At 40.2% G+C, this 25,971-nt stretch overlaps 1 protein-coding gene across 1 annotated transcript in view; it reads left to right on the top strand.

The window, feature by feature from the left end:
- The window catches only part of fn1a (fibronectin 1a), an 83,641-nt gene that overhangs the window by 48,400 nt on the left and 9,270 nt on the right, over positions 1 to 25,971 (top strand). The window contains exons 22-44 of the mRNA XM_061926488.1: positions 2,248 to 2,416; positions 2,512 to 2,598; positions 2,710 to 2,901; positions 4,015 to 4,287; positions 5,775 to 5,889; positions 5,995 to 6,068; positions 6,146 to 6,235; positions 6,676 to 6,942; positions 7,010 to 7,126; positions 10,537 to 10,701; positions 10,775 to 10,930; positions 11,044 to 11,157; positions 12,620 to 12,889; positions 17,885 to 18,096; positions 18,340 to 18,427; positions 19,774 to 19,959; positions 20,215 to 20,304; positions 20,453 to 20,644; positions 20,748 to 20,837; positions 21,021 to 21,129; positions 21,895 to 22,114; positions 25,511 to 25,681; positions 25,758 to 25,896. Coding sequence (XP_061782472.1) covers positions 2,248 to 2,416; positions 2,512 to 2,598; positions 2,710 to 2,901; positions 4,015 to 4,287; positions 5,775 to 5,889; positions 5,995 to 6,068; positions 6,146 to 6,235; positions 6,676 to 6,942; positions 7,010 to 7,126; positions 10,537 to 10,701; positions 10,775 to 10,930; positions 11,044 to 11,157; positions 12,620 to 12,889; positions 17,885 to 18,096; positions 18,340 to 18,427; positions 19,774 to 19,959; positions 20,215 to 20,304; positions 20,453 to 20,644; positions 20,748 to 20,837; positions 21,021 to 21,129; positions 21,895 to 22,114; positions 25,511 to 25,681; positions 25,758 to 25,896 — 3,586 coding nt within the window. The remainder of the gene's footprint in view (positions 1 to 2,247; positions 2,417 to 2,511; positions 2,599 to 2,709; positions 2,902 to 4,014; positions 4,288 to 5,774; positions 5,890 to 5,994; positions 6,069 to 6,145; positions 6,236 to 6,675; positions 6,943 to 7,009; positions 7,127 to 10,536; positions 10,702 to 10,774; positions 10,931 to 11,043; positions 11,158 to 12,619; positions 12,890 to 17,884; positions 18,097 to 18,339; positions 18,428 to 19,773; positions 19,960 to 20,214; positions 20,305 to 20,452; positions 20,645 to 20,747; positions 20,838 to 21,020; positions 21,130 to 21,894; positions 22,115 to 25,510; positions 25,682 to 25,757; positions 25,897 to 25,971) is intronic.

Here is a 25,971-nt window from a genome sequence, read left to right as displayed (position 1 = left end):
CTACATGCAAACATTTAGTAAATCAGTCCCTTATTGTACCAAAATCTGGGCCTCCATTACACTCCATAAGTGCCCTGTATCTGACTCTTAACCCAGTGATTCGCCCCATACATACACACACACACACACACACACACACACTTGGTATGTTTACATGCCAAAAACTAATAATTTTATTGATTTTGTTGAAACCATCTTTTCATGTAAAAACCTCAATTTGGTTTTTCACTTTTTAAAAATGGGATTAACATATCTTGAACATTTTGAGATAAACCCCCAAATGTTTTGTTAAAAAAAACAAACTTGGAGGTTTTTTTTGTACCGGTACATAAAAGTGTTCACAAATTCAGAATAAAGTGGCCAGGATATGTATTTAAATAATCATATAACCTGCCATTATTCACTGTAATATGGTTATAAATATGTCAAGTTTTTTTAGAGATTAGTTGATACACATAGTAATATAATCAGTAGATCATACGAATCATAATAATACATGATTATTATTATCATTGTATTATTGTTAGTGTATCTCCTGGGGGTTAAATCTCCCCGCCTTTAAAAACTGGTGACTTCTCTGTTTCTAACTTTAATCGGGGGTCTTTGAAGGCACCACAGCTACAGGCAATGAGATGCAAGTAAAAGTTGTACATAACTTTCTGCTATGCTGCCAAGGATATATCTATTATATTTTTACTGTTCTTCTATCACCTTATTCTTCTTCCAAAATATTAGTGCGGTGAGCTTTGATTACGTCTATGTTGAGTGAAGTTTTCAAACTTAGGTTTGCTGTTATCCAGGTGCAACCAGCCATTTATAACTTTTCGAGAACTTACATATTTAGGTGTCAGGGGAAAAAAATCATCAAACTTTACAAAAGCCCAGAGGCCATCATGTGCTTGGGGCACAGGTAAAAGATCCCCATCTTTGGCACCGCTGCTTAGGGCGTGATCTACTAAAGGTTTGCGTGCAATAAATATGTGCAAACTTGTTAGCACACACAAACCTGATCTACTAAGCTTTTACACTGAAAATGGTGTCTCTTAATTGAGCAAAACAGCGAGTGTAATTCATTTAGCATGTCTATCTTTGTGTACTGTATATGCAGAATATATGTGGATACTCAGAACGCCCACATTACTGGAAGGAAAAAATGCAAATATAATCATTTAGTGGCCACAATGTTATGTATCAAGCCTGAAACTGTTTATGTAATATAATATATATATATAATGATAATAATATATATATAATATTTATGTTTAGCACGTTATGAATATATGTGCTAACTGGGCACAAACGGCGGCGCCACGGTCATTGTAAGAAGGTGATCACTGCAATTATAGATGATGGATGGAGAATCCAATTAAACAATGCCATTTTATAATTTTGTAACTGCTGGAAGATTTAAGGCGCTGATTAAAATACTACAGATTAGTGCATATGATGACACAGCCAAACACGCAAAATCCTCATTTTAATAGGGCGGGTTGGACCACTTTTGCGCTTGTTATCAATTGCGTGCGCAGTTTTAGTAAATCACCCGCAACATGCCTAGTAATAGTACAGGCAATGTTATACATTTTATTTAGGATCTTATTGGATCAGGCCTTAAGATGTGTGTGTAAAGGAGCAAAGAGGACCAGAACACGAGTTAATTCATCACAAACATTTAACAATCTACAGATGACATGCAAATATGCCTCCTGTAGGATGCGAGCAGTACAATGGATGTATTGGAAGAATCTGATTTGACTTTAACGTATTGATTTTTATCTGTCCATTATTTTTTCTGGTGGTATAATAGTACACACCGCTGTCTTGCCCCACTTGGCACTTTGAGATGTCCAGTGCTATGCCCAACCTCGGATAAATGGGAGGGAGTCAGTCAAGGCATTTACATAAAAACTAAGCCAGACAAATCATGTGACTGATTCCCTTTTGCAACCCAAAGACAAGCACTGTTGTCAATGATTTCTATTTCAAAGCAATCTTTTTCTCTTCTGATTAAGTTTGGGACCACAAAGGGAAATTCCTGCTATCGCAGACAGTTAAAATATCTCTTGGTAACATGCAAATCTCTGGGAATGATCTGATTGGTTCAAATATGTCACATTAGTGATGAGAATGCTGTGCACTATGCCCTTCGTCTTGGGAAAACACTGACCTGTGACCTTTGGCTCCTGTATACTAATGCATGTCTTTGGCTCTTCTGTGCCTAATTGACCATGTGTTCATTTATCTCAGTTGACGGTACGCCCCAGTCAGGGCGGAGAAGCCCCTCGAGACGTGACCTCTGACTCAGGAAGTATTTACATTTCTGGTCTAACTCCAGGAGTGGAGTATACCTACAGTGTGCAACCAGTTATTAACGGCCAAGAGCAAGGAACCCCAATCACGCGACGTGTCATCACATGTAAGTTAAAACCAGTAGAAAATGTTTTCTCTGTTCTTCTCTGTTGTGCATTTTTTTTGTATCATTAATCTTTGATATTCCCTTATTTTTCTCAGCTCTGTCTCCTCCCACGGATCTTAACTTGGACTCTGATTTAGGGACTGGAGAAATTACTGTGCAGTGGAATGGAGCCAGTACACCAGGTACACACCAACTTGCAGACCCGATTGTCCGTGACGTACAAATGATTAAGTTACACTGATATACATCAATAATTTGTATTCACCTCCTCTTTCAACTATCTGTACCCTAAGACATCACTGGCTATAGAGTTGCATGCACCCCCACCAAAGGGCAACAAGGAAACCGTGTGGAGGAGTTTGTGCAGGCTGGGCAGAACTCTTGCACCCTTGAGAACCTCAGTCCAGGGGTGGAGTACAACATCAGTGTTTTTACAGTTAAGGAAGACATGGAGAGTGCTCCAATATCAACAATCGTCACTCCAAGTGGGTATTACTCTTTTTTTAATGGGTTAGTAATATCTTGTTCTGTTAATATGAATGGGTTAACACAACAACAACCATCTTAGCTGCAAATTAAAAAGTTTGCAACACTTTTAAAGTAACACATCAAGTTAAAAGTTAATATAATTTCTAAATATATTAACTTTCAACTATCAAACTGAACAAAACTAAACTAACTGCAGTGGCAGTAATGTCAATACAGTATCACAACTGTTTTGTTACACTACAGTAAAAATTAGGACACCGTAGGGATATAAATGGGATTCCGTGCTCTAATTTTTTCACAACTGCAATACTACAGTTTCCTGAATTACTGCATGTTATTGTACTGTACAGCAGTGGCGTCCAAACTTTTTCCACAGACGGCCGCATATAGAAAAAAATAAGTACGCGTGTAGCCACTTTATTTGATATTGTTGACCTTTTTTAACTTAATTACAGTATATGCTTAATCAATTCAATGCAGGTCAAAACAGGTAAATGTATTTAGATGAGACAAAGCAAATAAAGTGTTCCCTCAATTATCGCAGGAGTTATGTTCCACCACTCGGGACACTAGTTATTTTAAGATGTTATATTAATAAAAGAAGAAGGCGGCTGGTAATATCAAACACTGTATTAAATACATGGAAATACCTTTTTAAAATATAAAAAAATATGCAATGCTTGTAGCAAGGGAATACTCTAGTTTGTAATTGTTCTGATTTGAGGCTGCATTTGTGCTTAAAATATGCCAATGGCCATCAGAAAATGAGCCGGTAGTGGTCCCTGAGCTGAACTTTGGACATGCCTATTGTACAGTATATAAATATTTTCCAATGCAAAAGCTTCACTAAATGAACGTTAAATGATGTAATTAATATATCTTCCATTGGTGTGATATGTATATATCTCACTACAATGGAAGTCGACTGTTTTGGGCTCTCACCTTGACCATTGCTTCTTTTTGTCTTTCTGCCTCTTTGGCTATTTACCCCTCCACTTTCTGTCCCTCATCAACCACTTCCTTTTTACTCAACTCTATTTTTGTTTGTTTGGTGTTCTTGCTGTGGTGTGTTGTTATCTCCCCCCTTTTCCCCAACCATCCCATCACAGAGGTCCCACAGTTGACTGACCTCAGCTTCGATGATGTTAGTGACACCACCATCAGTCTACGCTGGTCACCGCTCAACACCACAGCCATCACTGGTTACAGGATCACAGTAATGGCAGCTGGGGAAAGCGTACCCATATTTGAAGACACGGTGATGCCAACAACTGGACATTATACAGTGTATGGTCTGGAACCAGGTATCGACTACGACATCAGTGTGATCACCGTGACAGAAAATGGAGAGAGTGAACCCACTACATTCACTCAACAGACTTGTAAGCAAAAGCACATCATTAACGAAGAAACATGCCTTTTCAAATATAGTAAAGTTTAGTTTTGGTTGTCACAGATTTGAGCAATCTTGTAGTAGCAAATTAGATATAACTCTTAGTAAAATACAGTTGTACACAACCATATAATGCAACTAGGACTGTCTTCGACTAAAAATGTTCATAGTCGATTCTGATTCTTTAGATTTTGCTCGTAGGAGCGCCCTGTTCAATTTCCGGTGAGTTCCACCGGTGCCTACGGTATGGAGAGATTTGTGTCTGACTGCAGAGTGGTCCGACAAGCCCAGTAACCCATGTAGAAATATCCTCCCAACAGTATTAGTATTAGCATTGTCAGTATTAGCAAACGATGCCTTACCCCTGGGCCTTACCGTCAGCTGGGCAAAGAGAAACATTCAATCAATGTCAAGAGGCCATTACTATCCACGACCAGCAGGTCAAAACAGTCGAATACTTTGGAGTGTGAAGATAAAAACGTCCGCAAAGATGCACATCTTCAATTCCTGTGTGGTGCCAGTGCTCCTGTATGGATCTGAAACTTGAATTCTTATCACAGAGGCTACTCGCTGCCTTGATGCATTTCAAAGGAACTGCCTCCGGAACATACTTCATATCCGGTGGTTCCACAATGTCACAAATAATGCAGTTTACTAAAAAGCATGTTGTCGTACTGCTATTTCGTACTGTGATTCCTTGGCAATTCTGCGAGAATAAATGACGGAGTTCCAGCCAAACAAACTCTCATAGCGTGCGTGGGCCCACCACCCAGAGGCTGGCGTCGTCCATGTGGCCATCCCTGGCTGACCTGGATGTCCCAGATGACATCAACCAGGCCCCTGTCGGACCTTATCGCCTTCGCCCAGGACTGCCCTTACTTCAGACGTCTGACCGCCACAGGGCTTTAGCTTCAGTATTAGTAAAATACTCTTGTGTGCAGACAAATACATTAAGACATGTGGGAGGCCAGAAAAAATGGCCAGCTGTTTTAAAGACATGATGTCACACCAGGAAGTAGCAACTGGAAGCAGCAACCAGGAGCAGCGGTTGCTCTCTAGTGACAGCCAAAATTGTAAACAAATAAGTATCATCTCTGACTCTCTAAAAAAGATTTGTCTGCACACATGGCTCTTTTACTGATAATGAACACAATCAATCCACCCTCCCAACACACCTGCTGTACACGGGGCCAACAGCATGTACTCAGCTCCGCCTCCCTCCCATAAAGAGATGAGGGTAGTTAAGTGTCTTGACGATTCGACCGCAAGGTTGATGTCGAATCAGACTCCTCCGAATCGAATGGTCAAATCTTTGACTATTTGGAGACAGCCCTAAATGCAACCAATCAAAAATATGTTTTTAATTGTTTATTAAGAATACCATTTAGTTGTTCTAATTTAGTTTTTTATCTGGCAATATATGTTTTAATCCACCCTTGGAATGTCAATTGAATCAAGCTATTATGTTTTCCATAGCTGTGCCAGCACCTACAGATCTGGCCTTTGTCCAGGTAGGACCAAGCCACATGGAAGTTAGTTGGCTCTCACCACCTGTCCCCAACATAGCTGACATCAACAATTTCCTCATTAGGTTTGGATATATATAATGCTCTCAAAGCTCAACATCACTTATTTTGCTGAAGTGTGTTATAAGTAAACTTATCAAACGTCTATGTTGGACATCATTTTTCTTTAGGTACCGTCCCATTGATGATGATGAATATACCGAAACCGTTTTAGATGGCACACTGAACAATGTTGTACTGAGAAGTAAGCAATAATTATATATCAACATACAACCACATAATGGAATATATTTATCCTAAAATCATTTACCCTCTGGACAGATTTGCTGCCAAACACAGAGTATCTGGTGAGCGTGGTGTGTGTTTATGAGGCGAGAGAGAGCTCACCCCTCGTTGGTACTCAGAAAACAGGTAAGTCTTACCTGATGAAGCCATTGTTGGTGTTCCTAGACAGGGTGCCATAGCTCAGATGGTAGACCAGTTCTCCAGAAACCCTCAAATCCAGCTTCAGCTATCTATCTATCCAGCTATCGAGTCACTGTCATTGTGTCCTTGGGCAAGACGCTTCACCCATCTTGCTCCCAGTGCCATTCAGTGCCACAATGTTTGAATGCAACAATTATTTGGCCAGAGAGGTAATTGCTGCAAGTTAGCAGCTGTGGCTACAAATGTAGCTTACCACCACCTACATATATGTGACTGTGGAGTGAATGAATAATGGCTAATGGTTCTCACTGTAAAAAGCTACATGATTATACATATTATTTAATTTGGCATTTCTCAGCATCATTCAAATTGCAATTTCATTGGACAATAAAATATTTAAAATTGATCCTTCTTTGTCTCCTTAGCTCTGGATTCACCGGTTGGTCTTCGTTTCTCTGAGATCTTCACCACCTCCTTCACCATCCACTGGCTGGCTCCCCAGAGCAAAATCACAGGCTATCGTATCCGTTACCAGATGGCCAGCGGCGGAAGAACAAAGGACGAGAGGCTACCACCTTCCAGGAACCACTTCACCCTAACAGGACTCGCTCCAGACACTGATTACTTGGTGAACATCTACGCAGTTAGCGGGGCTCAAGAGAGTTTGCCACTCAGTGGGAATCAGAAAACAAGTATGTTTGCATATTGTTCTATGACTTTTGTACCGGTTATTTATCTGGTTTTGCTCCTTCGCTCCAGTCTCTGACGCCCCAACAGACCTAGAGGTGCTAGACTCCACCCCCACCAGCATCACCATTCGCTGGGATGCCCCTCCTGTGACTGTGCGCTACTACAGGATCACTCATGGCGAGACAGGTAGCTCAAGTTTTTGTGCATCTTATGTGTTTCTTACCTAAAGATCATATAATTTATCTTACACTCAAACTATACTCTAATTTACATGATAATTCTACTATGTCATAATAAATGTTCATTATCTCAATGGAGGGCTGCAGGATTATTTTAGCGATTTTTTGGTTTAATTGTTAAATGTATGTTCCCCTCTTGCACCTCCAAGCTAGGCTCCTCCTTCCTGCTAGAGTGGGCTCCATATGGTGCCACAAATTAACTCATAAATGCGAATTTGGCACTTTAGGGTTTTCCCTCGCTCATAAACAAATTATACTGGAAGTGTGGCGAAAGATAGACAAATAGATAGACTTTATTAATCCTCCAAAACAGGGACTCTAAACCTGTGGTGTGTGTACCACTAGTGGTACGCGCTACTACAGGATCACTCATGGAGAGACAGGTAGCTCAAAAGTTTGTGCATCGTATGTGTTTCTTACCTAAAGATCATATAATTTATCTCACACTCAAACTATACTCTAATTTACATGGTAATTCCACTATGTCATAATAAATGTCCATTATCTCAATGTAGGGCTGCAGGATTATCCATCCATTTTAATCGATTTTAAACTGGAAGCCGATTAATTCGATTTTTTGTTTAATTGTTAAATTTATATTTCCCTCTTGCACCTCCAAGCTAGGCTCCTCCTTCCTGCGACAGCGGGCTCCATAGGGTGCCACAAATTAACTCACAAATGCAAATTTGGCACTTCAGGGTTTGCCCTCGCTCATAAACAAATTATTGTTATGGGTACAGGAGGGAAGGAGACGGTACAGACAGGAGGGACGTCGTTTTAGCTCTATTATTTATTAATATATAGATTTACAAAAGTAAGGAGTGTGACTAAGCCAAAAGGGTGTGTATGTGTGCGACTATGTGTGTGAGTTAACTGTTGTGTGTTACCGGAGTTTTTGAGCGAGAGGCGGAAGTCCCGGAGGGGAAAAAGCAGGCTCGAAGGTCCGGGAGACATGCAGGTAGTCGGGGGCGATAGCGAGGCGTCAGAGTCCGTTTCCAGGCGGGAGGTCAAGATCCAAGAGGCAGCCAGGGAAGCAGAGGCAACGCGGGAAGACGAGACAAACAGCTCGTAACGTGGAAACGAAGGCAGGCTGCAGGGAGGACAACAAGAAGGACACGAGACAATGAACACGGCGGGGGGGAGATAACACAGAGAGCAAAAGAGTGCGCATAGAGCTTTGACGATTAGGCTTACTGTACTGAACAGGTAGCTACGTTCTGGCCCGGAACGCAGGTCTGCACTGGCTTAAGAAGCCCAGGAAGCTCATCAACGACAGGTGTGATGAGTGTTGATTGATTGCAGCTGCGCACAGGCACAGCTTTTACAAGAGTGGCGCGCGCAAGTGCGCTCCTGGAGGTGCAATCAGCAGAGCGCACAGACGAGTGCGCATTGGAATGTACCAGGGCCGAGACAATTACAGTATAATGGAAGTGTGGTGAAAGATAGATAAATAGATAGACTTTATTAATCCTCTAAAACTGTGGTGCGTGTACCACTGGTGGTACGCGAGCTCCATCAAGTGGTACGCCAAAGAATCACTTGATTAAAGTACAGTGTCAAACAGTGTTACTGTTTCAATTGTGTGTAATGTTACAGTGACCAAAAATACTAAATATACTTGTTAAATGAAACCTCTGCATTGTTTGTAATGAATACTTGGGCCTACTGCGCGATTGTATTTTAATGTTGGTCATTTTGGTGGTACTAAGAGAGTCAAGTTTATTCTGAGATGGTACTTCGTACAACACCGGAAGTATATTACCTGAGGGGGCGTGGCTACACGATAGCGTTGCTGAATGGGAAATTCTTTCTGAGTTCTTTGCATGCATGTTTTAGAAAGTTAAATTACATTTTCAGTTATAGTAATGTCAGTAATGTATCCACTAAAAAAATATGTGGTACATTACATGGAACATGTAAGTGTCAAAAAGACAGCCAAAAGAAGTTGGTAGATGATAATCATCTAAAGGTAAAATATAGTGTAGAAATGCCCCCAATTGCAGGTAAAGTAGTCTTGATTTTCAAAATGTTCTTTTGGGGCTTGCGTGGCAGCACTTCATGCCGATTTTCCTTTTTTTTAACGTCAGTTTTCCTCTTTTTTCTCAAAGGGTGCTCATGTGCCTGGTTATTTATTTTATTTTTTTCCAGTAATGCAGGAACAAGAGCTTTAAGCAACACAGGAACTTATTTTCATCTTTGAAGGATACTCGTACTTGTTCCCTGCTTGTATCTCGACTACACTGGAAAACTCCCAATCTCACCAAGTAATACATTTGTAATTTCTAGTCAAAATATGTAAACACACGTAATACAAGTCACAATTCCTTGAATAGCATTTTTTTCTGTGAGACACAAGAACTTGTTTTTAAGCAAACAATTTTCAGAGGAAAAAAATACTACTTTTGAGCATCGCAAGTTTGTTATAAGACACAGAACTTCACACTACTAGTAAGTATAGCTAATCATAGGTTTAAATTGCTAATATTAAGATGGCATTTAAGTTTTTGAAGCTTAAATATATTGTCTTATTTAAAAAAATCTTACCAAGACAATTTTGAATTGTTCCATTGGCAGTTTTTTTTTTGCTCATTACAAGCAAAAATAACTTTTATACATTTTTTACTCTTTTTAAGAGGGGCATTTTTTCCTGTGCAGTCTATATTTCCGGTCCTGCTTTGCCGCAAATACTTCTGGGTAATGTAGTTACTCTACAAGTACCAACACACCTGCAGAAGCAAGCCGACCTTTATAAATTCCATAAGCGCTAAGAACTTGAAGACACAGCTTTGAGACACTCCTCCATCTTTACCCACCTACTCAGTGGCCTAGTGGTTAGAGTGTCCGCCCTGAGATCGGTAGGTTGTGAGTTCAAACCCCGGCCGAGTCATACCAAAGACTATAAAAATGGGACCCATTACCTCCCTGCTTGGCACTCAGCATCAAGGGTTGGAATTGGGGGTTAAATCACCAAAATGATTCCCGGGCGCGGCCACCGCTGCTGCCCACTGCTCCCCTCACCTCCCAGGGGGTGATCAAGGGTGATGGGTCAAATGCAGAGAATAATCTCGCCACACCTAGTGTGTGTGTGACAATCATTGGTACTTTAACTTTAACTTTTAGTGAAATAAGTAAACCAGCGGTATTTAATATGTGGCCTGGGGGGTCATTTGTGGAACCCAGCTTTTTGGCTTATGTCGTTTTTACCAAAAAATCTAAATTGTAATGGAAAATCAAGTTGTCAGAGTAACACATCTGGATTTTATTGTTGGCCAAAATTGTGCAGCTCTATGTCAATGAGAGTCAAAATGTCTTGTTTCTTTCCAGTAAATGTTACTGTGTCAATGCCTTGTTATTCAGGAGGCCACAGTAATCCGAAGGAGTTCACTGTACCTGGTTCTCAGTCCACTGCAACAATTACAAACCTGCAGCCTGGTACCGACTACACCGTCACTGTCTATGCTGTAACTGGCAGAGGAGATAGCCCCGCATCAAGCACTCCAATCTATGTCACACATAAGACAGGTACACTAGCGTAGATCTCTTACTTTTCACAATGTCCACATTAACGCCATCCTACTTTTATCCATGGTTTCAGGCATAGACTCTCCCTCTGACATGGAAGTGATGGATGTTAATGACAACAGTGTCACAGTAAGGTGGAGCCCAGCCCAGGGCCCTATCAAGGGATACAGGGTGACTGGGGTCCCCAGAAATGGACAGGGTTCATCTTTCACTGAGGTGGTGGCGCCAGGTAACTTTTTGGTTTTGGTGAGCTTGACTAGCTCTGAATAATTCTTCATATTCCTTTCATCTCAGTTGACTAAAATGGGTTATGAATCCTTTTTCCCACTTTTGTATTTCTAGACCAAACAGAGATGACTTTCTCAGGCCTGATGCCAACAGCTGAATACACTTTTAGTGTGTATGCTGTGGGACAAGATGGAGAGAGTTCCCCACTGGTGCTGAATGCTGTAACAAGTAAGGTTTTCTTCTTATTTGGTTACGAAATGTTTATCTGTGTTGGCGCTGCGATGAGGTAGCGACTTGTCCGGAGTGTCCCCTGCCTTTCGGCCGAGTCCAGTCCCGTGTCCCCCCCACGCCCCCGCAACCCCGGAAGGGACAAGCCGTAGAAAATTTATGGATGCAAACAGCTAAAATTATGTACAAAGCAAACTATAACCTGCTACCCAAGAATGTTCAACAATTCTTCTCAACAAAAGAGGAGAAATATAACCTTAGAGGAACATCTAATTTAAAATATGTGTATGCTCGTACAACACTTAAAACCTTTAGTATATCCGTATGTTGAATTAAATTATGGAATGGATTAACCAAATAAATCACACAAAGCACCAATAAGATTCAGTTTAAGAGAGTGAGAGAAGTGTTCACAAAGTACACAGAACAATAATTATGATGAACATCTTGAACCCTTTTTTTTTTTTTTTTTTGAGATAAAGATTATTTATGTATTTAATATTTGTTTACTTACTATGGTATATTATTTATTTATTATTTATTCACTGTTTTGTTACAGAGAACAAGGAAATGGGCTAAAATTTATATGGTATGAAAAGGGGTAGGATTAAATAAGCTCAGCTTCTTCCTACTCCTTTTCAGACGTGCTGTAATGAAACAACTTGAAATTTGTGATGCATTATATTGTATCGTATGCATGTTCGAAATAAACTGAAACTGAACTGAATTGAACATTCAACTACATTGTTTTAAGGGCCATATTTATAGAAAGCTAGGACTTCTCCTTTCACTTTTAGTCCTATTTTGTATATATTCCGGAGAACTAGCTTTGTAGACATTGGATTTTGATGTATTGATTTTGTCATTGCTACAGAAGCCCTCTGCTGTTTTTTAGGGATTTTCTGCAAAAATGTGAGCCTCACAAGTTTTTTAAAGTGAACTGGCAGGCCACCAGCTAAATAGCCTAAATGATGAAAATGTGAGGACCTAAAATGGAACCTTGAGGAACACCACTAGTATAACTAAATAAGTTAAACAAATGACTACTCACTGCATCTGAAGTAAACAAGCAACACCTTAGTTCCAAACGTTTAACTGCCAAAAATAAGAGGACTTAAAGAGGTGCTTTGAAAAACATCTGAGTTGTCTAAATCGCAAGTTTGGACGCCAGAAGGTTAAAATGTCAATGCAAAGATCTGCCAATGTCTTTACAGTGGTCCAAGTTCCCAACAGGAGCACTCAAATGTTTTTAGGAATTTGCTGCAAAAAACATTTTCCACCAAGTTTTGAACTGAACTCAGGGGCTAGTATGATGTCATTTCCGGGCCGGATTTGGAACCTGAGCCGCCAATTGAAAAGCCCTTTATTAAACAAACACAAACAAACACATTTTCCTGTCATTTATTATTTAATGATTTGGGGGAATGTATCTTTTGTATTTGAACATTGTCCTTATTCTTAGATGTCGACCGTCCCAAAGATTTGACCTTCTCGGACATCGACTCCACCTCGCTAAGGATCGCCTGGGACAGTCCTGATGGAACTGTTACTTCTTACCGAGTCCTGTATTCCAGCTCTGAGGAGGGTGAAAGAGAACTGCGACCTGCTCCTCGAGGAGATGATGAGTCCGCCGTTATCTATGGCCTGCAGCCTGGCACTGAATACACTGTGAAAGTCATTGCCCTGCATGACGACACAGTCAGCACACCACTGGTTGGCACGCAAGCTACAGGTTTGAGTCTTTTGATATTTATTTGGAAAGTCAGAATCCACAAAATGTCTGTTTTTAGATTAAATATATGTTAAGATACTTTTACTATTATGTGAAAAGGTCAAACCCTGCTCTTTTTTGGGTTATTTTATTTTTTTATCATCATACTGTTTAAAATCCGTCACGGGGAAATTCCCTTTACACTTTGCTATATGTATCGCATTCCACACCACACAGAACCAGACCACACACGTAGAGACATGTAAGGACAGATGTAGCTACCGTAAAGCTGAGCTTGAAGAGGTTCTTTACCTTTCTCGAGGGCACTTTAAGCAAATAAGCATCTCTCCAACAATTAATTATCCAATGATAATTGACAAATTAATTACACAACTTAAAATTATTTTTTAAACGAAACCCACAGCACGCTCGCTTACCCATGACAGCATTTGCGTGCAAAATAAATAGGTGTGCTCTTTTCATGAAAACTAATGACTAGAGATGTCCGATAATGGCTTTTTTGCCGATATCCGATATTCCGCTATTGTCCAACTCTTAATTACCGATTCCGATATCAACCGATACCGATATATACAGTCGTGGAATCAACACATTATTATGCCTAATTTTGTTGTGATGCCCCGCTGGATGCATTAAACAATGTAACAAGGTTTTCCAAAATTAATCAACTCCATCCATCCATCCATCCATCCATCTTCTTCCGCTTATCCGAGGTCGGGTCGCGGGGGCAGCAGCCTAAGCAGGTACATAAATTAATCAACTCAACTTATGGAAAAAAATGCCAACATGGCTCTGCCATATTTATTATTGAAGTCACAAAGTGCATTATTTTTTTTAACATGCCTCAAAACAGCAGCTTGGAATGTGGGACATGCTTTCCCTGAGAGAGCATGAGGAGGTTGGGGGGGCGGGGTTTTAGGGAGTAGCGGGGGGTGTATATTGTAGTGTCCCGGAAGAGTTAGTGCTGCAAGGGGTTCTGGGTATTTGTTCTGTTGTGCTTATGTTGTGTTACGGTGCGTATGTTCTCCCAAAATGTGTTTGTCATTCTTGTTTGGTGTGGGTTCACAGTGTGGCGCATATTTGTAACATTGTTAAAGTTGTTTATACGGCCACCCTCAGTGTGACTTGTATGGCTGTTGACCAAGTATGCTTAGCATTCACTTGTGTGTGTGAAAGGCCGTAGATATTATGAGATTGGGTCGGCACGCGGTGCCTTTAAGGTTTATTGGCGCTCTGTACTTCTCCCTACGTCCGTGTACCACTCCGTACAACGGCGTTTTAAAAAGTCATACATTTTACTTTTTGAAACCGATACCGATAATTTCCGATATGACATTTTAAAGCATTTATCGGCCGATAATATCGGCAGCCCGATATTATCAGACAGCTCTACTAATGATGTCAAATAAGTGTGAGAATAATCCTTAAATTTAGGTTAAGTGCAGTAACACAACATAATAGAACCATCCATCCATTTTATATTGTCACGTCTTGGCATGATGGTGGTTTGTTTGTGATCCCAATATGCGGAAGTAGGAGGCAAAGTGAAGGTAAAATTAGTTTTAATCCTTATACAGGGCAAAATACAAAGACGCGTACTGCTGAGAATGGCACGTGAAGCCTAAGGAAAAAACTTAGCATAGCATAACACACAAAGACAGTAGCAGACAGCTAACATGAAACATAAACAGTAGCTTTTGGCTAGTAATGGCCCTGCACCAACTGAACAGCGGGACTGGCATAACGAAGGTGCTTGAGTGGAATTGGCCACAGGTCTGTGTCCCAATCAACACACAGAGGCAGGTGTGTACACTCAGTGCTCCTCGCAACAAGAAGATAAACAAGGGAGCAAAGGAACTCTGAAAACAGAATTACACACTAAACACAGAAGGATTATAACTAAACTAAAACAAGACATGATCTTGTCAACAGGTCATGACATCTATACCGCTCGCTTATCCTCATTAGGGTCATGGGTAAGCTGCAGCCTATCCCAGCTGTCTTTGAGCGAGAGGCAACCGAATAGAACGTATCATTTAATTGATGTGATCTGTCCTCTTGCGATTAATAAAAGTTGGCAGCAACTTTTTGCAAACAAAATAATCACAACGACTCCAAATAAGTCTGCAAATGATTCACAAAGTCAATAATGAAAGTATGTGTTATATCTTTATATTTTAAACCCATTTCAAAGCTTTCTTTTATTTTTTTAAAATGTAGGGAAAGCTGTGCATTTACAATTTCGCTCTTATTTTGACTTGCAAGCTATCATGTAGTGGTGACCCATCAGCGTTCCTGTTCTGTCTTGAACAGGTCTGTGCTGAACATGTAATTGTGCTGCACTTTTTAAGTGCAATGACAATAACGTGCTATCCTATCCTTCTATCATACCTTATCCTATCAATAAAGAAGGTTTTAAAGCCTTTCATACAATAAAATCTGGACTTTCAAGTAGAGATGTCCGATAATGGCTTTTTTGCTGATATCCGATATTCCGATATTGTCCAACTCTTAATTACCTCTGCCGATATCAACCGATACCCCGCTGTATGCATTAAACAATGTAACTTTACCATGAATTGATTAACGTGGACGCCGACTTAAACAAGTTAAAAAACTTACTCGGGTGTTACCATTTAGTGGTCAATTGTACGGAATATGTACTGTACTGTGCAATCTACTAATACAAGTTTCAATCAATCAATCAATCAAAAACAAGGTTTTCCAAAATAAGAGAACAACTTCAACTCCAGTTATGGAAAAAAGTGCCAACATGGCACTGCCATATTTATTATTAAAGTCACAAAGTGCATTATTTTTTTTAACATGCCTCAAAACAGCTTGGAATTTGGGACATGCTCTCCCTGAGATAATCCTGATACCCATTACAACTATGGGAAATACTATACTTTGACTCTCACAAAGTGAATTATTTTTTTTATTTTTTTTAAACATGCCTCAAAACAACAGCTACAAAAACAATGAAGGCACACAGCTTCAGTCCAGAGTATACTAGAGCATACTTGCCAACCTTGAGACCTCCGAATACGGGAGATGGGGTGGGGGAGGTTGAGGTGGGCGGGGTTGGGGGGCCGGGGTTGAGGTGGGCCGGTTTGGGAGGGGGCAGGGTTTGGTGGTAGTGGGGGGTGTATGTTGTAGCGTCCCGGAAGAGTTAATGCTGCAAGGGGTTCTGGGTATTTGTTCTGTTGTGTTTATGTTGTGTTACGGTGCGGATGTTCTCCCAAAATGTGTTCGTCATTCTTGTTTGGTCTGGGTTCACAGTGTGGCGTATATTTGTAACAGTGTTAAAGTTGTTTATACGACCACCCTCAGTGTGACCTGTATGGCTGTTGATCAAGTATGCCTTGCATTCACTTGTGTGTGTGTAAAAGCCGCATATATTATGTGACTGGGCCGGCACGCAAAGACAGTGCCTTTAAGGTTTTTTTGGCGCTCTGTACTTCTCCCTGCGGCGTTTTAAAAAGTCATAAATGTTACCTTTTGAAACCGATACCGATAATTTAGAAACCAATACCGATAATTTCCGATATTACATTTTAAAGCATTTATCGGCCGATAATATCCTCCTGTATCGGACATCTCTACTTTCAAGGATTTTAATGATCTTTTTAGATCAACTGAATCTGACATTTTAATTTCTTTACATATGATCTAACTGCTGCATTCGACACAGTAGATCACGCAACTCTTGTCAGTCGCTTTGAGCAATGTGTGGGTTAAAATACGGGAAATCTACAGTAACCTGAAGGTAAAAAGAGTAAACACAGACAGGTATAAAGGAAGGGGGAATGGTGGTCAAATCCAGTATGGTACGAATGTCGCGTGTGTATATGTTCAGATTATTGTTGACCCATGTTTTTGATGGAACTTTCTCACCCTGCCACCATTTTCATGTGAAAATTAAGCACCAAGGGCTTGATTTACTAAGGTTTGAAGGTTTAAAGGTTTTTAAAACACATGCACACTTGATAGCACGCGCAAAGCTGATCTACGAAAACATGTGCAGTAGATTGTGTTGTGAGCAGAATAAGACGTGCAATCCATTTTGCGTCTCTGTCTTCATTAATATGCAAAACATATTGATCGTCAGAACGGCTACAGTACTTGCAGGAGAAAAATGCAAGTGTGTTTAGCACACAAAGCCTGATTTACTATATTAGCAAGTGATTGCGACTCCTAAATGAACTTCTTTATTTAGCACGTCTGAAAAATATGTGCAAACTGACAGTTACACAAACAACTTCAGGATCAGTGCTGCCACTGCAAAGACAGACGATAGATACATATTTGAACTGTCCGAAATAAAAAATAAAAAAATAAAAAAATATTAGACATGTTGTCTAATCAGCAACATCCTTTTATATTTTTTTACTGCATGCCGACTAACATAAGGGGTTGATTTAAAACTAGATAATTTGATGTGTTTTGGTATCCTTTAGTGTTTTTAATGGTGTTTTTTCACATCGAATATTTAATCTTAACATATCTCCTATGTGAAAAAAAACGTATTCGGGTAAAAATTGTTTGTATTTTGAACACAGTAAGTGCAGCCTCTCCCATCGAGCGCACCTTCAGCACTGAAAAAAAAGAAAAAAAAAGTGGGTTCCATTGTAGATGTACTTTGGATTGTGTCTAGAATGCCCATAAAACGTGGTAGATGTCTCTTGTGCAAGTTTAAAAACATAGCACACGCCACAGGTAGGATGAAAACATGAATGTACAGTAAATGATCGAGTGTCTGCCCTGTACAGTACACGCAAAATCCTCATTTAAATAAGGCAGTCTGCTCCATTTCTAAGTTGTACGCGCAATGCTAGTTGATCACACGCAACACACCCACTAAAGGTACATGCAATTTTATTGTTTATACACACCGTTAGCGTGCGGTATTGGAATTTTAGTAAATCAAGCGCCAACTGTCTTATCACTCTCCATTATGTCCATGACACCTTTTTTAACACTTTTTCAACACAGGGATCTCACCGCCCACCAACCTACAGTTCTCCCAAGTTAGCCCCACCTCCTTCAACATGCACTGGACTGTGTTGGGTCAAGAAAACCGACTACCTGGTCAAACAGGCCTCACAGGCTACCGCGTTGTGGTGAACCCTAAAAGCAAGAGCGGACCCACCAAAGAGATGAATCTGGCCCCAGATGCAACACAAGCTCATATTACTGGCCTCATGGTGAATGTCTATCTGTTAAATAGGACTCAATAGATAGGTTTAATGTTTGAATGGAGAATCATTGCAAGATAAACGTCTTTCTTGACGCAATGTTATTTGAATTACTCACGTTTTAGGTTTTGTAATAGAAAAGTAGACTTGATTTTACAGTTAAATAATGGTAATTTTTTACGTGGAATATATGGCAGTATTGTACTGTGACTATTCATGACTGTCATGCTTGACCCTATTGTTTCTTTTTAGGTTGCAACTACTTATGATGTACATGTTTATGCACTGAAAAACTCTCTGACCAGCAGGCCTGTCCAAGGGGAGCTTACTACCCTAGAGAGTAAGTTTTTTTTTTTTTTTCTAAATTTCAGTTATCTGGGTCGCTTTGCATAAAAGTCATGTTCTTTCCAAAATATGTTCCAAATGGGCTCCGCGGCATTGTAGGCAAACTTGCAGACGTGCAAAATTGTAAATATCTCAAACTTTAGAATTACGATTTTGAACTTCAAACACAGTAAAAAAAAAAGATTTTTAATGGAGCATGACGACACTGAAACTTAAGAATGTGCTTGCTCTACAGTGTATGATTTGTTGGAGAAGTAGACCTCCATGCAAAATGTATTTTCCTTTCTTGACCAAGACATGTTAGGGAAGACTATTGTTTCAGTTTTGCATGTAGGGGTATCTCGATTTTCACCCTTTCACCTAAGATATGATACCGATATTGGAGCCTTGAGTGTTGGCTGATACCAATATTAACTCGATACAATATAAGCAGGAATCATAGTACATACAGTGTGGAATATTAGAAAAGGTTTGATCAAGTGAATTCAGTCAAACAGACAACAATAGCAGGCATGAAAAAGACTCAAATTAAGACATAAAAGTACATAATTGTAGTATTTTGTAGTGTGGAATGTTATAAAACGTTTGATCAAGTGAAATTATTCAGAACAATGGTAGGAATGAAAACACTAACCTTATGAAGGATGGATAAAGTGAAGTGTTAATTTGTGTTTTGTACTCACAATAATTCATTAAATTAAGGTCATGCCACAGAAAGTTGAATGATCGAGAGATGTTTGTTACTGAATACTTTTAAATAGCTTTTGACTTTGAGACTAAGTAATATGCAACTATAATTGTTTGATAAAGTAGAAGTAACGTAGATGAAACTACAAAAATAATAACTTTATTAGCATTTTTTTAGTTCTTCACAAAAAATATTTAATGTACTTAAATTTGCCTGGAATTAATAACATTTAATAAACTCAATAAATAATAATACATTCAAATTGATCAAACACTATAACCTACAAAAGGAAGAAGTCAAAATGATTTACTGCAATGAGTACATTTTGTAGTGCTTTTCGAAAGTTTGACGCATGATACTGCATGATACTGATTAAGCATGTTCCCGCCTGGAGATTATATCAGATATTTTTAGATGCAAGCCAATATAATACGATACTTGTTTCTTTGCTGGTATGAGACCGATATCCAATATCAATATCGAATCGGGACATTCCTAATTTCATGCACAAAGCTGACTTGTATACGCTGAAAAATATTTCCTTTTTTGGGGGTTACCGTGTATATAAACAACATACTTGTGTTCATTCGTGCCACAACAGGATCTCTCCCTCATCATTTTTCCTGACCTCTTTTTTTCCCATTGTATCCAAGATATCAGCCCCCCTCGCCGCGTCCGCATCTCAGATGTCAATGATTCCTCCATTACTTTGACGTGGCGCTCCAAAACAGGGGAGATTTTCTCAGGCTTCCTTGTTGAAGCCACACCCACTTCCTCTACAAGCTACACACCCATCCAAAGGATAATTGGCTCTGACTTGCGCTCATATACTATCTCAGGTATGCAGATATTAGGCACAAAAAATATACATTTTAAATGAATATTTTTTTCAAGATGTTTTTCAAAATTGCTCATTACTATCTTTGCAAAGGTAGATTTTTTGGTAGTGCTCCTATTTACCCTCACTGGAACTTAATAGATTGTGCAATGAACAAATTGTGTGTCCTTTGAGTGTAGCGCAAACCACACTTCTGCTGCAAAGCACTATCATACAGATTAACAAATAGGTTCCTCACATGCCTTTGCCTCTATAGGGCTGGAGCCTGGTACAAATTATAAGATCAACATCTATACACTGAAAGGAAATGGCCGCAGCGTACCTCTTACCCTCTCAGCCTCCACAGGTAAGCATTGGTCGTTGTTTTATAACTCCATACAAGAATAGTGTTTTACTTGAACCAAAATTTGATTTACGTGATTGATATTAAGTGACCGATCATTTCATGTGAATGTGGTTTCTGAATGTTTAATGTACTTGCCTGTCTTTTTCAGCAAAACCAGTGGTCAGCCCACCCACCAATATCCAGTTTACTTCCTTGAAGCCCACCAGCATTACTTTTACATGGGAGCGTTCCCGTAGTCCGGGGGTAACTGGCTATTATGTGACCTATGAGGAGGCTGGGGGTTTGCCTCAAGAAGTTATCCCAAGGCCTCATGCAGGACAGAGCTACGCCATGATCAATAGTATGTGGCGGGAAGGGATTTACTTCACTCTGACAAATGTACAGTAATAGATGGAAAGATAATAAAATGCAGAACTAATGTTGTATTTAATGTTTTCTCACAGGTCTGAAACCAGGAAAAGAATATGTCATTAAGATTGTTGCCCTGCAAAATACTTTGAGAAGTATACCTCTCATGGGCAAAGCCCGGACCCGTAAGTACTGCTAAAGTCATCTGTGTCTACATTGTTCTTTCACATCTCATGTTAAAATATGCTCAGGAACAAAATAATTAATCTGACAAAATGAGGCCTCTGAGCGCTGATGCTTTTAGAGATTTGCTTCCCCCTGCTGGTCATGTCTTGAGCAGTGAAATCCTTTGTATTCTGTCCAATCAGAACCAGCTATGACTCCGCCTCTATTGGTGCCTGAGCTGCCAAAGCTTCCTGTTCCTCATCGCCCCACCACTGACATTTTGGATGTTCCAGAGTCCTTCAATGACAAGATGTAAGAATCTGATGAACCAAATAATTAATATGAGAAATTTACTCATAAAAACCTCAAGTGAATTGGCAGATATTCAACTTTTTGTGGAACCACATTTCCAGAAATCTAAGGACCGTGGGACCAGACTTTTTCCTTCATTATTAGTCTTATTTTGTATTGTCCGGAGAAACAGGCATTTGATTTTGGTCTACTTATTTTTGTGAGAGTTACAGCCCAGCTCTGCTGTTTTTAGGGACGTTGTGCAAAAACGCTAGTCAAAGATCATCTCTATGAAAGCACTCATAGAAATTGTGAGTCTCTCTCAAGTTTTTTGGCCCGAACCTGCGGGCCACCAGTTGAATATCCAAAAGGATGAAAAAGAGAGGACCTACAATGGAACCTTGTAGAACACTACTAGTATAACTAAAAAAGTTGAACAATTTGCTAGTAACTGCATCTGAAATAAACAAGCGTCAGACACACCATAGTTACATGAATCACATTATGAAAAAAATGTGTAACTGTCAAAAAGGAGAGGACTTAAAGGGATGCCTTGATGTAAATCACAAGTTTGGCGTCCATTGTCCTGTGTTTTCTAACAAGGTTAAAATGTCAATGCATGGTTCTACCAATGTATGTACAGTAGTCCAACAGGAGAACTTTTTTAGGATAATGTTTGTCTCCCAAGTGGTCAGCCACTTGATTAGCCTTGATCTGTGGAGTCTTAACAATGAAGCAAGACATATTTGGATATCAGCCTCTTCATCTTCTCTCCTCTACATTTAGCTTTGACACCAACCAGGTCCATTTGGCTGGCACGAGTGGCCAGAGCCGGCTGGGGCAGCAGGGGCAGCACATCTACACTGAATACCAGAGCCTTGGTCCTAATAACGGACTTCATGGACCCCATGGTGGACCCAAAGAAGGTCAGAGACCCATACTCAGAGAACCTCTGGTCTATATTCCTGTGGCTGGTCCTGATGGAAACAGGGTGCCTTTGGTCAAGGTGGGTGTTATTTTGAGTCTGGTATTGCTGCAGTCTCTCGTGTCATGCCTGGGTAAGCTCAGCGGGTCAAAAAGACAAATTAGCAAATCATTTTTATGTTGGAGTCATTGATAGGTTTGTGAGTATGATTGTTGCAATCAATTGACACTTATTTTAATTGTTAAATAAGCCGTTTTAGTCGTGCATATGTAAAGGACAGCGTGGCTCAGATTGTAAAATGCCGGTCCAGAAACGTGAGGGTTACTGGTACGAATCCAGCTTCCGACACTCCAGTCATTGCGTCTTTGGTAGGGCTGTCAAAGTTAACGCAATAATAACGTGTCAACTATAAGTTCCTTTAACGGAAATCATTTTTGATTCTTGGTCCATTTCATAGTGTGTGGAAATGTAATGCCGTTCAGTTACTGTTGAGCCACACAAATAGCAAGCAGAAATGCACAAATAAAGGGGGAAATAATGGAAATCTCAGATCCAAAGCCATGGCAATTTGTTCTCCCGACAAGACAAGACCATTTTATCTTTGATCGCCGTGAGACGACATCATTGGAGCAAACGCCTCCTGGTGTGCTGTGCCGCTTGTAGAGAGGAGGAGCTTCGAGTCCGTGTGTACATTATGTTGAGTGCATTAATTGATTGATAGTCCGCAATCACACAATGTTTAGCAGGCTGAATATTACATTTTACTAATAAATAGAGAAGGTTAAAACATTGTCGTGCAGCAATATGAATACCAGTAACTTGTACAACATGTAATGTACAGAATATCAGAAGCATTTGTTCATAGATTACATTATGAAACATCTTTGAAAATCAAACCATGATTGTAAAAATCCACATTTTGTGTTATTAATGTGTGAAACGGACATCTAAACATGGACGTGTAGCTCCTCTCCTCTGAGTACACTTGAGTGCTTCTACAGCCGGAATACAAATTCTGTAGTCCTATAAAATACAAAATTTGGCAAGACAACAACGCACTGCAAGTATTATTTTTTTTATTCTCATTGTTTATGTCCTTTTGGTGTTGAGCTGTTTTAAAAAAAAAAAACATGGTGTTTAAAACACATTTCATTTAAGCAAACTAATTGTCCAGTCATGGTAATAAAAACTGGAAAATTATCTGTCTAGGGTACACTTATTGATGACAAAAAGTTCTATTCATCTGCGATTATCGTGATTAATTTCAAGTTAACTCTGAACACTGCGATGAATCGCGATAAATATTTTAATCGTTTGACAGCCTTAGTCTTTGGGTAAGACACTTTACCCACCTTGCTGCCGGTGCCACCCACACTGATGTATGAATGTGAATGAATGTTTAGTGGTTTTCGGATAGACCATTCGCGCACGCTGGCCACCATGTTTCCATCAGTCTACACTAGAGCAGCTGTGGCTACAAATGTAGCTCACCACCATGCATGATTGTGGATTGAATGAATAATGGGTTGTCAGTGTCAGTCACTAGAAAAAAGTGCTATATAAATCTAAACTGTTATTATTAACAAGGGGGTAGAATGTAGCTACAGAGTCAAATTATGACAGTGGTTAAACAGTGTATGTTGCTGGTGTTAGGTGGCATCTACAGCATGCTGTAAGAAACGCACAGAGCTGTGCCACGTAATTTGATAATGGCATAGCATTTTTTATACGTTGTATTCTACCGTGTAATGTATCAGCATTCACTAATTGTTGTGAGCTCAAACTATACTTCAAGCGACAAGTTGATAGACAAACGGGCACTTTTTCTGTATTCATAATTTTCTCATTCGTAATGTTTTATGTATTAATTAGACCACGGGTCGGCAACCCGCGGCTCCGGAGCCGCATGCGGCTCTTTGATCACTCTGATGCGGCTCAGCTGCATACTTGCTGACCCCCCCGATTTTCCCGGGAGACTTCCGGATTTTGGGGCCTCTCGCAGAAACCTCCTAGGATTAATATTCTCCGATTTTCACCCTAACAATGATAATAAGGGCGTGCCGTGATGGTACAGCATTTAGCGCCCTCTACAACCTATATAAACAGCGTGCCAGCCCATCCTCTTTATAATGCATCTTTTGTTTGAACACGTAAGCAACAGCAAGGCATACTTGGTCAACAGCCACACAGGTTACACTGACGGTGTCCATATAAAACAACTTTAACACTCTTACTAATAATGCGCCACACTCTGAACCAAAACCAAACAAGAATGACAAACACATTTCGGGAGAACATCTGCACCTTAACACAACATAAACACAACAGAACAAATACCCAGAATCCCATGCAGCCCTGACTCTTCCGGGCTATATTATACACTCCTGCTACCACCAAACCCTGCCCCCACCCCAACCCTGCTCCCGCACACATCACACCCCCCCCCCCCCCCCCCCTGTGCGTCGGTTGAGGTGGGCGGGGTTTGGTAGGGGGGGTGTATAATGTAGCCCGGAAGAGTTAGGGCTGCATGGGATTCTGGGTATTTGTTCTGTTGTGTTTATGTTGTGTTACGGTGCAGATGTTCTCCCGAAATGTGTTTGTCATTCGTATTTGGTGTGGGTTCACAGTGTGGCGCATTATTAGTAAGAGTGTTAAATTTTTTTATACCTCCACCGTCAGTGTAACCTGTGTGGTTGTTGACCAAGTATGCCTTGCTGTCACTTACGTGAGCAAACAGAAGCCCCGTACAACGCGTGGCCGGGCCAGCACGCTGGTTGTGGTGGGCATTAAATGCTGTACCTTCACGGCACGTTCGAGAGAGCAGTTGCCTTGAAATTCGTAGTTTACCGGAAAAATCGGGAGAGTTGACAAGAATGACGCTGTCAAGCGCCATTCATATAAAACCCGCGGGCCGCATTAACATCCAAATTTCATATTAAGGTGTGGACCGCGTGTCTGAGACCCTTGCTTTATACATAGCATAAAGCAAAAAAAAAACTTTGTATGCAGTGTTATTTCATGTTAAATTTCAAAGGATTTTAGTGGCTCCCATTGTTTTCTTTAATTTGTGAAACTGGTCAAAATGGCTCTTTGACTGGTAAAGGTTGCCGTCCCCTGAATTAGACTATACCAAGACTCTAACCCTATTTTCAAGTATTTTACTCATTTGTATGATAGTTTGCATTTATTTTTATACACAGATATTTTTAAAAGTATTGTATTTGTTTGTAGAACTGCCATTACCATTAAGTAAAAAAAAAAAAACACAAGAGTAGGAAGGAGACCAGAAAAGCAAGCTTTTACCTTGAAAAGTAGAAACTTGCACAAGCCCCACACAAAAGGCATGACACAGGAGGTCTCCAGGCTGGTTATTTACCATAAACAATTCTCATTACCATCCTTTTACTTTTTATGCTGTTATTCAGTTCATTTTGTTGAACCCCAAACAGCGTGTTTAATGCGTCTTTTATTGCATAGGTGAGTGAGACACCACTGCCAGGCCTTGCATTTGGTTTCCCTGACAACGAGACAGAGTTGCCCCAAGAAGCGCAAACAATCACAACCCTTTTTTGGCAACCCATCCCCCACACTTCAGAGTATGAGGTGTCCTGTAATCCTCTTACACACCTCGAAGAAAAAGGTTTTCAGGTATAAACACAACACTAATCAATCACTGATAGGATAGTCACACGAGTCATCAATTATCACCGCTTCTCCTTGATAGATGCGTCTTCCTGGCACCTCTAACAGCGCCACTCTGATTGGACTGACGTCCGGAGCCTCCTATAATGTGGTAGTGGAGGCCATGAGGGGCGGGGCGAAAGAGAAGGTTCTGGAAGAAGTTGTAACCGTCGGCAATGCTGGTACCATCAATACATCCAATACAAAAATAGCTTAATTAATTAGTTACATAGAACATTGTTTCATGTATGCATGTA

This window comes from Nerophis lumbriciformis, linkage group LG31 (assembly GCF_033978685.3).
Source record: "Nerophis lumbriciformis linkage group LG31, RoL_Nlum_v2.1, whole genome shotgun sequence".
Lineage (NCBI taxonomy): Eukaryota > Metazoa > Chordata > Actinopteri > Syngnathiformes > Syngnathidae > Nerophis > Nerophis lumbriciformis.
Note: the sequence above shows the minus strand (reverse complement) of the source record. Positions and strands in the feature narration are given on the sequence as shown.